The sequence below is a fragment of the Ambystoma mexicanum genome, chromosome 10, assembly GCF_040938575.1.
Source record: "Ambystoma mexicanum isolate Mex_15411 chromosome 10, UKY_AmexF1_1, whole genome shotgun sequence".
NCBI classification, from domain to species: Eukaryota; Metazoa; Chordata; class Amphibia; order Caudata; family Ambystomatidae; genus Ambystoma; species Ambystoma mexicanum.
The window spans coordinates 98,061,203-98,075,183 of record NC_090932.1 but is presented as its reverse complement, the minus strand read 5'-3'; the positions used below and the strand labels follow the sequence as shown (position 1 = coordinate 98,075,183).

The following is a 13,981-nucleotide window of genomic DNA, read 5'->3' as shown; positions in this document are numbered from 1 at the left end:
GCTAGGGAAAAAGGCCCAAGACACTCTTGCAAGGATAACAAGTATTTATTTCTACAAAAATAAGAATGCATCAGCAAAGAACTCTGCTGCTGCGGAACGTTCTGAGGTCCGTTGGCATGTGCAGTACATTATAAGCACAAAAAGCGTCACTAATGACATCATCGTATACAGTACAATTCTACAATATGGATTGGCGGAAGCCTATAGATGTAGGGCCTGTTCCATATGGGATGCCAGGCCATTGGTCCATCTTCATCTGTCCATCTCTGTTCTCACGTGGGTGCTGCTGGATTCATCATCCGTGGTGAGCTGACCTAACAATTAATTAGCTACTCTGGCACACAATGTTATTCTTATGATTTAAACAATGCACCTGCCAGATACAGGGATGGACTCGGGGGAGAGCCGAGGTCACCCTGACTCACACACCCTTCTTTTGTTCCCAGATGGATCAGTAACCCCCATGGCCCTCCACCTTAGATTTGAGCTATAATTCTGGTGCCACCCTGCACAAATCACATGACCCATTCCTGAAGACGTGATAGCCTTGCCATCTGATCTTAGTGATCGATCGAGGGGTGTAAAGGTTTTATTGTCAGTGGTCTGGGCTTGGATGGTACTGTGGCAGGTGGGGGGTCATGGGATGAAAGCATAGCAAAGCTGTATTTCTCATGTGGGGGTTCATTGGGAGGAGGGCGTTGCTATCTGTTCCGAGGGATGGTACTGCCAAGAAGCGCTCCGCTCCCTTCTCATGACCTTGCAGGGTGCATTCTTCACAGGCGCGAGGGCCTGTAACTTTCTGAAAAATGGTGGAGGTTGTGAAACTCACAGACCTGCCCAAGGTGGGGGTGGTGTTCGCGCTCATGCAAGGGAACGAATACTAACACACCACAAAATACTGTTTGCTGCACTTGGGCCTAACTTCTAAGATGGTTGACGTTCGCCAAGATGGCGTTCACACCCGCATCTACCATATAGCTTGTAATGCATGCACTAAGGTGATCGTGCACCCCCCTTTATGTGTAGCCCCCTGCTCCCTGGATCTGCTCTATTAGCGTCTAGTTCTTGTTCAGTATCGCCTAGGGGGGTGGGAAGATCCTCTCTCCTTTCCAACACTAGGAACCATGCTGACCCAGAAGAAGGGTGATATCGAACAAGTAGTTGCGTTTGCATCTAAAGCACTCTCTGAAGCAGAAGAAAATCACTCCACTGTTGAAAATGAAATGCTTGCATGTGCCTGGGGGTTGGAGTATTTCAGAATGTATGGGGCACAAAGTTTTGCTTGGTCACAGTCCATAAACCCCTAATTCACATGCTAAGCCCAGGAGGCACGAAGACGTCCACTCCAAAACTGGCGTACATAGCAGCCAAACTGCAAAAGAACACCTATGAAATAATGCATATAGTAGGGTGTAAGAATGCGCAAGCAGACTGCGTGTCGCGTCTACTGGATCACAGAGAACCAGCCACTCCATTCCTTCAAGACAAATGCGTGGCAGCGTCTGTGAGTGACCTAAGAAGCTGCGAATTCCTGGAAATTAGCGAAAACCAATGGATGGAAGAGTTAGCCAACAATGCAACCCTAAGAAGAGTTGCCAACTGGGCCTGAAATGGGTGGCCTAGTGAAAGGACCATTCCAGAAGGATTGAGGCCGAACTGGAAAGTGAGTGAGGAAATTTATGAAGCTGAGGGGTTATTGATGAGAGGGGATCAAGTAATACCTCCTGTAGGAATACCTCCTGTAGGAATGCGGAAATTAATTTTGTGCAGGGCACACTCAGGCCATCTAGGTGGCAACATGAGCAGGCAAAGAGTGCGGGAGTCGTACTGGTGGCATAATGATTGAAAGATGCAACGAGTGCATGGACAGTGACAAGAGGCTCAAAGTACGGCAAGCGCTGTCGAACCCCACTGAGATTCCTGCAGATGTATTGCACAAGTTAGGCCTTGAATTAATCACCTCTTGATACCACATGGCCGGACCACAAATATGCATTAGTAATGATAGACTACCTGTTACTACCTGTTACTTGGTAGAGGCAGAATTCGTACCTAATATAACCACGGCTACTGTCATAGAAATGTTGAACACGACCTTTCAGAGGGATGGCCTACCAAAAGAGATAGTAACTGACAATGGCGCCAAGCTAGTGTCAAAGGAAATGGAGGAGTTCCTACAAAATCATAATAGCAAGCAAATCAAAGCTAGCAAATAGCATCTATCACCCCCAGGCCAACCGACACGTCGAAAGGACAAATAGGTTCATAAAAGGAGCATTACAACTAGCTGCGGCCTTAGGGATGGACCATCACAAAACAGCCAAGGTAGCAATAGCAGCTCATCGCCCAACCCCAAATGTAGTCACCAATGTGTCACCTTTTCAGCTGCTGAGGGGGAGGAAGGCTGTTCCCACTCTTGTGCCCCTGTGGTTATCCAAGGTGAGATAGGATGACACGGTCAACATGAAAGACGTGGTGTGGAGAATCCAAAAGAAAAAAGACCAAATGAAAGCACAGAGTGACACTCGGAGGGCAGCTCGAAGATCAGAGGTCAATGAAGGGGACATAGCAAAGATAAAATTGCCATACAAGTAATAGGATTCAAGTACAGTCAACCTGTTGAAGTCGCACAAAAAGGTACTAATCACATATGCACCCGAGATGGTAAATGGTGGAATCTTGAAAGAGTTGCTGTTTAGAAGACGACTCCCCAAGTCGAAAGAATCATCCATCACAGAACCAACACCAGAAGACCCAGAATCATACAGAGTACAGGAGACTGTGGGAGGAGAGAACAGTTCAGAAGAGGTTCAGGAGGAGAGCAGCACCAGAGATGCCACACAGGAGGAAAGAGAAGTGCAAGACGAAGGAGGCATGTCACTGCATGCCAGAGGAAGTGGAGCAGAGGCTACATCCCCAAGACCATCGCCTGCTGAGAATCGTCCCCAACGTGAGTGGGGAAGGCAGACAAGGTACAAGGACTTTGTGATGGAGTAGTACCAGCCTGCTTGACAAAAGGGGGTGTGTGAGAATGCAGCCTCACGAGATCAGGGCACACGTCGTGATATCACGAGACTGCAAACGCATGCGCCAACTCTGTTCGCAGAGCGCGAGAAGAGAGCAACCGAGAGAGGAAGCAGACACTCCCCGGCACTCCTTCTGGAAAAAGGCTTGGGCCCTCCTATCCTAAAGGAGTTTAAGACTGCCATTAATCCATTGACAATAATTCCCAGCAGTGAAATAACTACTGCATGTTTACTACGGAGCTCTAAGGACAGTGAATTAACTGCTACTTGTGATAATTCCTGTGTATGGTGCAAATAATCCCTTCAATCAACACATTGTGTTGGATTATATGTGTAGCCATAACACTGCCCCTGTGTGATGTATACGATTAATATTAACCACGTATAATATAATTTACCCGATACACAAACTCATTTTCAGGCAGTGCATCGTTTTAAGGCAGGTTCGAGTACAGGTTGTACCTATCCTCCCGCCGCCCCTCCTTTTAATTTTACATTTTTCTTAAAGTGAGAGCGTGATGGGTTTGTTCGGCTCGGCACGCGGGCTGACCCCAGGTGGATAAGCAACCAAGTTGTGTGCTGGAGGTGACAGGCGGCGCCCGGTGTGCCCCGAGTGTTAAAGCGGGGTTCGCCGGTGCTGCCTGAATTGGTTCCCACGAAGACTGCAGCCTGCTGCTTTCCTTGTTGACAGAAAACATAAGCAAGTCCCCTGAAGTCCCGCTTTGCCGCGGGAGACTCTGCAGCTGCTGTTCTTCGTATTGTCTTCTCAAGGGATTCTGTCACTACATCCTCCAGAAGGCTTTGCTCTATTTTTCCAGAGGCGGACCTACTTAAGGGAGACTACGCGCGCACCTGCGTGCGCGCACCCAGCAAGTCCCCTGAATTCCCGCTTTGCCGCGGGAGACTCTGCAGCTGCTGTTCTTCGTATTGTCTTCTCAAGGGATTCTGTCACTACATCCTCCAGAAGGTGAATATTATTCACGAACAACGCTACTTTAAGCTTTTAAGCTTTAAACTTTCTAAATCAGCTTTGTTTCTTTTGGTAAAGGCTTTGCTCTATTTTTCCAGAGGCGAACCTACTTAAGGGAGACTGCGCGCGCACCTGCGCGCACGCACCCAGCAAGTCCCCTGAAGTCCCGCTTTGCTGCGGCGCAGCGGGGTGGTGGGCCTGAATTTTTGCCCTCGCTTCTGCCATTAGAGCACGCCAATTTCTGATGCCCTTTTAAGAAATTATTACTTTTTATTTAGCCTTTGTGTCACCTTTTTACTTTTCTACAATCTATGATGAATTCCTTAAAAACCGGCATGCCAAAAACTTTAAAAATTGGCCAAGAGGCGCACACGCCTAAGACTATAAAAGTGAAGTCCACCGTATCTGCCTCCACCCCGAAGTCCCTCTGTGGCAAAAGAGGAGTAAATTTAACGCTTGGGAAAGCAAATTCCTCGGACATCCGCAAATTTTGCAAGGAGAGCACTGCTCAGCCCTTTGTGCCTTCCACAGCACATGACCATCTGGAACATCACTGCCTCGTTCAACATGCACGACTAATGCAAGAAATGAGAATTCAACCTCGACAAGCTACCTCCAATGCTAGGGAGGCACCAATAACAACTGTCGATCACCAACCGGCCATAAGCTCAAAAAGTATCTCAGCTGTACGATATGGTTTGACTAACACAGACTTAAATGGACTTAATGCAATCACGGATAACAGCATTCTTGCAAATGTACCTCCAACTGCAGAACTTGAGTGTAAACTTGTCTCTTTGTCTGCGCACATCACTGATGTTGCCGCCATTGATCTTAACATGTCTAACTCTTCTTTTTCTCCGCAGTTGAAATCTGACAATCTGTCAAAATCCCCTATCATGTTCTCAAGTTGTTGTTCCTCTATTTCTAATATCTCTTTCTGTGCCCCAACGCCTCGTAGACCTATTCCCCCACGTGACAATGTAGGTCCCATTGTAATCACGTCAACGGTTACTAGCCAGGAACCAGATCCGTCCAGAGAATGCATGTGTAATAAACAGCAATTTAATTTTGTTGGTAAAGACCAACAATGTCCTCCTATTAGCAATCTGGCATGGTCTGCACAAAACAACCAGGCAATTACCCAATTTGCTTTTGATGCTCTCCATGTTTCTCTAACTGCAATAACAAAACTATATGACTCCCTTGATGCAAAATTACAATTTCAAAGGTCGTTGCTAGAAAAAATATCCGCTAATCAACTCAAGTCTGCTGCCAAGCATTCGGCTATACAGTCACTGCCGACTGCCATTGTGGTGGCTACGCAAACGTCAAATATTGACACACATTGTCTGCCCAATTTGATCACATCATTCACCCAATTGGTGATAATGTAGAATGTGTGTGTCCTGATACAGGCTTGAATAGTGACCAAAATGAAGCCCCAATAACACCGATTGTTGCCCCTCACAACCTCTTACCGATAAGTGCCCTGATGAGCACCCTGCAAAGCGGAAAAAGGCCAAAAAGTCTGCTCAAACTCGCTCGGTCGCTCCCGCCTCCACTAATACAGAAACAAAGGGCACTGTTAAACCTTGTACCTTGCAACCCCCTCAAACTTTGCAGGTGTCCCCCAATGTGCAGACATTTTCCATTTTTGCGAAAAACCAACAGAAAACTGATCTTTTTTCTTTATCCAAATTACCTAGAAATTTGCCACAGAACACCAAGAGTACTACTGCTAAAACGAAATTGTTCATCAAAAACTTACATTTAGCGAAGAAGAACTCACTTGCAGCAGCGCGATCGATTGCAAAAAAGTACCTTTCACAGAAACAGTCTAAAACTAACAATGTCAAGTTTGACGTGCCTTGCCGCCCTGTTGTACAAGAGTATGCACCTTTAAATCAATTAGTAGAAACCATGATGTCACGAGTGCAATCCAAACTCCCCCCTCCTCAAATTGGTGCTAAGGTAGCTTCTGATTCAAATGCCCCTCCAACGAAGTTTGCACATGCCGCAGCATCTTCTTCCCTAGAATCCACAGCCGATGCATCTCATCGGCGGGAAATCAGACTGGCCGTTGAAGCGTATATGTCCAAGCTTTCTTGTGACCTGCCGATATCCACTACAACAGTTGTTGCTCCAATATGTGACTTGCCTTCCCTAAAGCCCTCTCTTAATCAATCTCCTTCTGTAGCGAATACACCTGTGTTTCTTCCAAAACATCCCAAAGCGGCTCCTGTGTCTGATCTTTATGAAATTCTAGCACATATTACTCCTGAGATGATCGAACTGCTGCAGAATGCTGCAAATTCCAGGACTCTGCAACCGAATGCTGCTCCTAAATCATTTACTGCCCCTATCACTAAAGTAAACTATAAATCATCGAAATTGATGGGCAAAACACCTACAAATTTTTCATTGCTCTTGGCCTGCAAACCTTTGCCAGCCTTACAATACAGCCTTAATAGAAGCTCTCTGCTAACTATCTTCTCAGATATTCGATCCTTGCAAGATATTAGCTCAGAGGATATAACTCTGATTGAATGTCTGGTTCCACAACAAACAACGTCCATCAGAATTTGGCTCCAATCTAGAGTCATACAAAATCTCATATGGCAAGCTAGATCTGAGTTCCAATCCCTCGGCTTTATATTATCAATCGACTCACTTAATGCCCTTGCTCTCCAGCAAAATGCCTTATCAACTCATAAAAGTGATAGTGCGCACAACAAGCAATGCGCCCCTCAAGTCACTCCAGCACTTGGCTTATACCCACAATCAACTTCACAATCGCATTAACTAGTCTCTGCACCCGTGACACAACCCATCTCTCTCGTCAGCTGGAACACCAGAGGGTTCTCCCATTTGATTAATAACGACGATAATATTCTTGCATGCCACGACATTTTATTGCTTCCAGAAACTTGGATGATGACTACCCCATTGTGGGACAATCATATCTTATTTCTTAATCCTGCTCAGCGTGGCACTTCAGGTCGTCCCACCTCTGGTCTACTGACTGCCATAAAAATGGGCTCTGGCATTTCTGCTCGGCACTGGCACACTCCCAACCAGTTTCTCCAAATGATCAGGTTATCCATTCACAACATTCATTATGCCTTGATTAATGTATATTGGAACGCAGTTGGCATTTCTGATAACTGTTTCCTTAAGGCCCTAACGAATTCATTGAATTTGGTTGCGCTTGATTCATCAGTTGCAAACATTATCTTGGCGGGCGATTTAAATTTAAATTGCTTTCAACCACACTCCACTAATCGGCACAGAATATTCAAGTGGCTGTCACTAATATCAAATTATAACTTTGTAATGCTCAACAGAGCTTTTTCATCAGACTCGCCTCCAAATTCCACGTGGTCTAGAGGAAACAGTGCTTCCATAATTGATTACATTTTTGTAAACGCTGATTTCTTGCAAAGGATTGATAATTTCAAGGTAATTGTTAATACTCACAGTGATCATAATCAACTTGTTGCTGGATGGATGAATCCTGGGCCATGTATACAAATTCCTAGGTCTTGTTTTCATCAAAACTTAACTTTGAACAATGGGGGAAACCGAATATGATGGTCAGCTCAATCCTTAAGTGACTTGAATGGTGCTTTGGACCATCTCTCTAACAAACAAATTACGCAGTATTCTGCGCTAATGCAACATTTTCAACCTCGCAATCCATCCAATAAAAATAGAGTGATTGGTCCTAAGCTCCATGCTTTTAACCCAAATGTTCATCAGCTCAAAATCCATACTCGGGCCCTAAAACGTCAGGCCATGCTCGGGCCGAGAGTTTTGAGAGCTGATTTGTTAAGAAACATTAAAACCAGGCATAAAAATGCACTAAAATCTCTTAAAGCCCAAATGTACCAAGTGGATGGCGAACTACTTCTCCAGTCTGCCTGTGCTAAAAATGCAGCTGGGTTATGGTCTCTCATAAACAAAAACACCAACAGCCTCCATCTGGTATCACAAGCAAATTGCGTATCTGAACAATCGTGTGCAGCCCACTTCACGTCTCTATATGCCAGTCCTCTCTAAAACAATCCTTAACAGACCTTGATTTACAGCCTTTTCATCTATCTTTTGACTTAGATGATATCAAATTCTACATCACCAAAGTCAGCAACTCTAGTGCGTGTGGTCCAGATGGTTTATCCAATCGAATGTTTAAACAACACCTACACTTTTGGGCCGAAATTCTAAATAAGATCTTCACCACCATTAATGAGACCCAGTGCTTACCCTCAGGTTGGACCCATTCAATAATAGTCCCTATTTACAAAAAGGGTGATCGATCCTTACCATCTAGTTATAGACCCATAGCGCTCTTAGACGCCCCAGCCAAAATATTTATGAGGATCATCCTACGGGACTTTAATTTCTGGACCAAGCAAAACAACCTGAGAGATCCCTTTCAGACGGGATTTGTCGCGGGCTTGGGCACATCCCCAAATCTTATGATCTTAAACATGTTGAGGTCTAAGTATGCCGACAAAAACCAAGCTTTATATCTAGCCTACATTGACTTCAAAGCAGCTTTTGACTCCATTGATCGAGCCATCCTCTTTCATAAATTGAGGTTACATAAATGTCCTGCCTCTCTTCTTTCCTTAATTACACTTCTTCACACTGATACTACTATACAGGTACGTCCATCTATGGCTGGTGTACTTTCATCTTTCATCAAAACAGCTCGAGGCCTTAAACAAGGCTGTATTCTAGCGTCCGCGATTTTCAACTTTTTTATTTTTGATCTTGGTATCTGTTTTCAGAACACTGTGAGCGACTCTCCGAAGCTTGGGACCCACACCATAAGTTATTTAGCATATGCTGATGACTTAATTCTTATTTCTCAAACCCCCTCTGGGCTGCAAAAGCTTCTGAACGCTCTAGCCACGTACGTAAAGATAAATAATCTCAAATCAATGCTCAAAAAACGCAATGATCTGCAAACCACAGCACAAAAAAAAATAAAATTAAACAATCCTCCTGGTACTTTCATAAGGACCTATTAACCCAAGTAAGTCTGTACAAATACTTGGGTGTTCATATACAAGACTCTTTCTCGGCCCTCGATCAACAAACAGAGATTTTCTTGAAACTTCACGTGCTCATTGCTCAGGCCAAGATCTTGAAAAGTAAATTCGGCAAATTTACGTTAAAACATATTTTGCTATTCTATCAACAGAAAGTCATTCCATCTCTTTCTTATGGACTCTATACGATGCTCCCAAGAAAATCCCAATGGTGGCGAACTATAGAAGCGTCCTTCTGGAAACAATTATTACAATTACCCAAAAGCACTCCACTTCCAATAATTAGACATGAACTAGGTATTACATCACTAGAATCTCAAATTAAATGGAAGATGTGCGCTTTATTAAGGAAAGCTACCCTGGGCCTGACCTCTGGCGGCCTGCTTACCATTTTAGCTCAACATCTGTTAGCACAAGATCATGTCTTTTCTAAAACGTGGTGCAATATTGTTTTCAACGCACTTGCAGACGCAAGCATCACACTTGATCTATTGTTAACAAATCCAGTTCGAGCGAAACAAAAGCTGTTTGAATATGAATGGATTCAAAATCGTAACTTGTGCCTCCAGTATAAAGATTTTGATACACGCGTCTTTGGCATAAAAGCCTTAAACATAACAGGACCCTATTTATTAAAGTGCCCGAGCCCATACATACGTCAACAATTCCTAAGATTTTGTTTTAACCTCTGGCCCACAGCACAGATTCTAGCCAGACGTAAGCTTATTCCAAAATGTGCAGATTTGTCGTTTTTGTTTAGACAAATCTCAAATCGAATCCTTGGAACATTGTATTCTATTCTGCCCAATGCTGGTATCCCAAAGATCGAAATATTTCAAAAAATGCAACTTGACCAAGTTTATGTTTATGTCTACAAGCGACATTTGGTCAAATATAAACAATTACCCGAACCTGGACATGCGTGTGGCAATCATTCGTTTTCTCGATTCGATTTTTTCCGAGATTGAATGAGTCCCATTTGGGAGAATATGTACGTTAGTCTCTTATTTCTGATTTCTGTATTTAACCTTCATATTGCTTTTCTTTTAAATGTAATGTCACTTGTATTGAAAAATTGTTAAATGTTTTGTATTTTTCACCTGTATATTTGAAAGGATGATTTTATTATCCATATCAAATTAAAAAATAAAAAAAAAAATAATAGAAATGTTTCAGGTCAGCTTTGGGAATATTTACTATGCATAGCCATGCCAAATAAAGTATCCGTGTATTGTATTAGAGGCTCACCCTGTACCTGGTAATTGTTTGAAGTTGTGATGGCACCTGTTTTTGGAGGTTGGTCTAAAATTTAGCCATGGCCAGTTTCTTTTTATTTGGGGCGAGGTATGTTATTATTGAGGGCGTCTGGGAGCCAGCCCACAGAAGCTGCACCGCCTCCAGTACTCGCCCTCCTGCCAGGCCCCCCTGCGCTGCCTATGGCTGGCGGGGAAGCAGCGCTGCCTGTGGAAGGTGGGCTGGAACCGCAGGCAACGGGGTGGGGTTTGAGGCGGCCCCCGTTCATCAGGGGTAATGGCGGTTTGTTCTGGGAGTTGATGGAAAGGCCTTTCAGAGGTGGTGGGCCGTTTTCGTGAGAACCGGGCCGAGTTGGCCCTGGACCGGTGCGGGCGGTGGCCGGGTAGGCCTTTATCGTCGTTGTTAGGCCCCTCGGGCCAGCGCCCGGATGGATGGTCGGGCGGTCCTGCTGTCGGTGAGGGGAGTCTCGGAAGGAGGTGTGCTGGGCCTGGGCGTTCCTGAGAGGAATGGGGAGTCTCGTCGGGGCGGGCCTGTAGTCGGTTAGGGGGGAGTCTCTTCAGGAGGGGCGGAACTTAAGTTGAGCTGGACGGCCCTGCTCCCTGTGGAGGTGTCTTCTGGAGGCCGGGGCGGGCCTGATAGCCGCGGTCTGTCCCCACTTACTCCCCGGGCCGCTCACTCATGGCTCCGGCTCAAGAAGCAGAGAGGTGTCACCCAGAGGAGGAGGATGGAGACACGGACGGGCTTTTCGCGGCGGCTTTGGCAGAACTCGGGGGCCCGCAGAGGGCAGTTCTGGTCGGCGAGCTGTGGGAGCGGACCCCGAGCCGGGAGTTGCTGCAGCACTTTTGCCGGGACATCTTTGGGGAGACCTTGCGGGACCCTGAAGAGCCCTGCGCCCATCCCTCGGTGGGGCCAGTCGAGGCCCGCGCTCCCTCGCGGGCTGCCCCAGAGCGTCGCCTGCGCTCCCCGCTGATCTTCGTGCTCTTTCGCCTGAGCTCGGTGCAGAGTACCACGGAGCGGCGAGGGCTGCGGGAGATCCTGCGGGACGTGCGGAAACGCAACCGGGGGCGTGGCGCGGCCGTGGTGGGGGTCATAGTACTGCCACCAGTCACTGCAGAGACTCTAGGTGCCCCCGCCGAAGAGAGTGCCTCGAACTCGTCTGCAGCCCCCATGGGAGCGCATGACTGCTCGGCCCCTGTGGGGGCTCCCGGCGCCTCCCCATCCCATTTCATGGACACGGAGCGCTACCTGCTAGCCCTGCTCTCCTCGGTCTTCCTCCCCGCGGGGCCCCCGGTTCCTTCAGAGGAGTCTCCGCTTCACACGGCGCTCTACCGCCCCGGGGATCAGCGGACCGTCCTGGGAGTCAAGAGGGTCGCCTGCCGTGCCCTGCGGGCCACGGACATCGGCTCAGGTGAGGACCAAGAGGAGAGGGGCACCAGAAGGGTGGGTTACGAGCAGTCCCAATGTCCTGGAAGAATAGGGGTGCAGTGACGCTGACAAGGGGAGAGATGTATTGTGTGTGCACAAGGACACGGGTCAAGGTGAGGCGTGGGCAGAGGTGGAGTCTGGACAGGTGGCACAAGAGGTGGCGAGATATGCACCGAAGTGAACAGGGATGGCATGAAAGAAAAGACCAGACCCACCTAACACGTCTACAACTAGAGATCACCAATCTACTTTAGGAAAACCAGTCGGACTTGCCCTGCCACTATTTTGTATTGTCATCTGAGAGATCCAGGGGTTGAAGTCAGCAGGGAATGAGTTCCTTGACATTTTCCAACTATTTGCACGCGTGTATATTCAATATTTAACACACACCTTGTATATTTACCACTCTGCATAAGTTACCGCTAAACTGAAACCTCTTTTGATTGTACATTCACAAAGTCTTCATGACATCAAGGCCTGTACGGATTTTAACTGGTTTCAGTTTAGTTCGGGAAAGATGGAGGTGGTCCTGTTAACACCAATACATCTCTCATTGGACTCTTCATGTCACGATTCTTGCAGAACGTGTCCAGTTGTTGTCCCAGTTTAAATGCGAAGATGTTCTGGTTTATAAATGCTACTTTAATATGGGGTTATGGAGGTTTGTTCCTTAATGTCACTGGCAAAGGTAGAGTTGCAGTAGGTGACTAGTTGCTTGAACAATTGAGCACAAACCTGGCAGTACTTCAGTTATTAGCTGACTCCAAGTGGCCTAATACTGATTGGCTTCTGGAAATGGGATTACTGCTGTAGGTTTCAGTAGCATAGACAATTAAGCTGAACATTCTCTGCGTCCTCTCCAATACCAGACAGGTAGCATCAGATGTGTATCTCAGGTAGGAACCTGTGTTCTATGGAGAATCAGACTATTCATCCCTAGGACTCTGTAAGACCAAACATAAGACTTTCATCTTGGGTTGCCGCCTTTGGAACACATTATAAAATTGTATTCTGGAAAGTGTAGGTTTTTCTAGTTTCAAGCCCCTGTTGCAGCAGCATTTATTAAGGTAGCTGTTGTGTACGGATTCCAACTGAGTTCAGCTCAACATGTAGTTGCAAGGGAATTCACAAAGGCGATATGTAGAAGTGTTCCAAGCGATTGACTAGACCAGAGAAACACAATACAAATAAAACAGGAGTACTTTGTTCTTTTACCTGTTCCACCCACTTGAACGCCAGATGTCATCCTGCCCCAGCTGTAACCCCTTGACATGTGTTGCAACATGCTCAACCTTACCCCATTCATAGCCTGAGTCCCAGTTCCACTGCCTCTTCATTAAGAGGCAGTGTGGGTGCTGTTGTAGAGAGGTAAAAGTTACACTTGGGACAGGCACTGGAAATGAGGGGGCAGAACTATCCACCCACTCAGGCACAGAGCCTCCTTACCAGGAGTGTCTATCTGGTCGATACTTCCAGCATTATACTACGTTGGTGTGAATATTTGAGGACTGTGAGTACTGCATAAGCCAGTTGTATTTGAACTGTGTTCGCCCCCTAAAACTTCCTGCTGCCCATTCCAGCCCTCCACCCCCCAAAAAAGGTGCCTGATAGGAAATTGTGGTTTTATTAATGAGAAAGAATTGGCAGTTTCAGCATTTGTATGGATCGGCAAGCCTTTATCAACTGCAATGCACCTTAGTTACCGTATCTCTTTAGCTTAGAAATAACATCAAGTCTGAGGAAGGGCGGTCTAGTAAGGATTCAGTTAGCTGTGCAAGGCTGTGTTTCAGAGAGTGTCATGGTTATGTGTGGTTTGTGTATGAAGGCTACTCCGTCTCCTCTGGAATGTCTGTTGTAGGTGATGGAGTAGTTTGGTGCAGAGGTGTCGCTAGCAGGGGGCGGGGGTAGCTATAGCCCTGGGTCCTTTGGTTGTAGCCCTGAATAGAAGCTTGGGATACAACCAAAGGGCTAGCTATCCCTGAATCCTGACATTAGCATTGCCCCAGATCTAACAACACCCCATGTCGGGTGGGAATGCTTTGTGTGCGATTTTGTTTTGAAGTAATCCGAGAACCATGTTTCAGTGAGAAATATGAGGTCAAGGTTTTCGGAGGTGAAGAGATCAAAGTTGCTGTGTCTGTTCCTAGGTGAGACGATCAAAGATGCTGTCTGTTCCTGGCCACTGAGCAGGCACTGATTAGAAGGCCGGTGAGTTTGTGAGGTGGGGTTGGTGCTTCTCTGGGTGT

General features: G+C 46.4%; 1 protein-coding gene across 1 annotated transcript in view; it reads left to right on the top strand.

Moving 5' to 3' along the window:
* Positions 1–10,541: 10,541 nt before the first annotated feature.
* C10H2orf72 (chromosome 10 C2orf72 homolog) overlaps positions 10,542–13,981 on the top strand; it is a 40,143-nt gene continuing 36,703 nt past the window's right edge. The window contains exon 1 of the mRNA XM_069617569.1: positions 10,542–11,718. Within this exon, the coding sequence (XP_069473670.1) occupies positions 10,989–11,718 (730 nt within the window). The 5' untranslated portion in view covers positions 10,542–10,988. The remainder of the gene's footprint in view (positions 11,719–13,981) is intronic.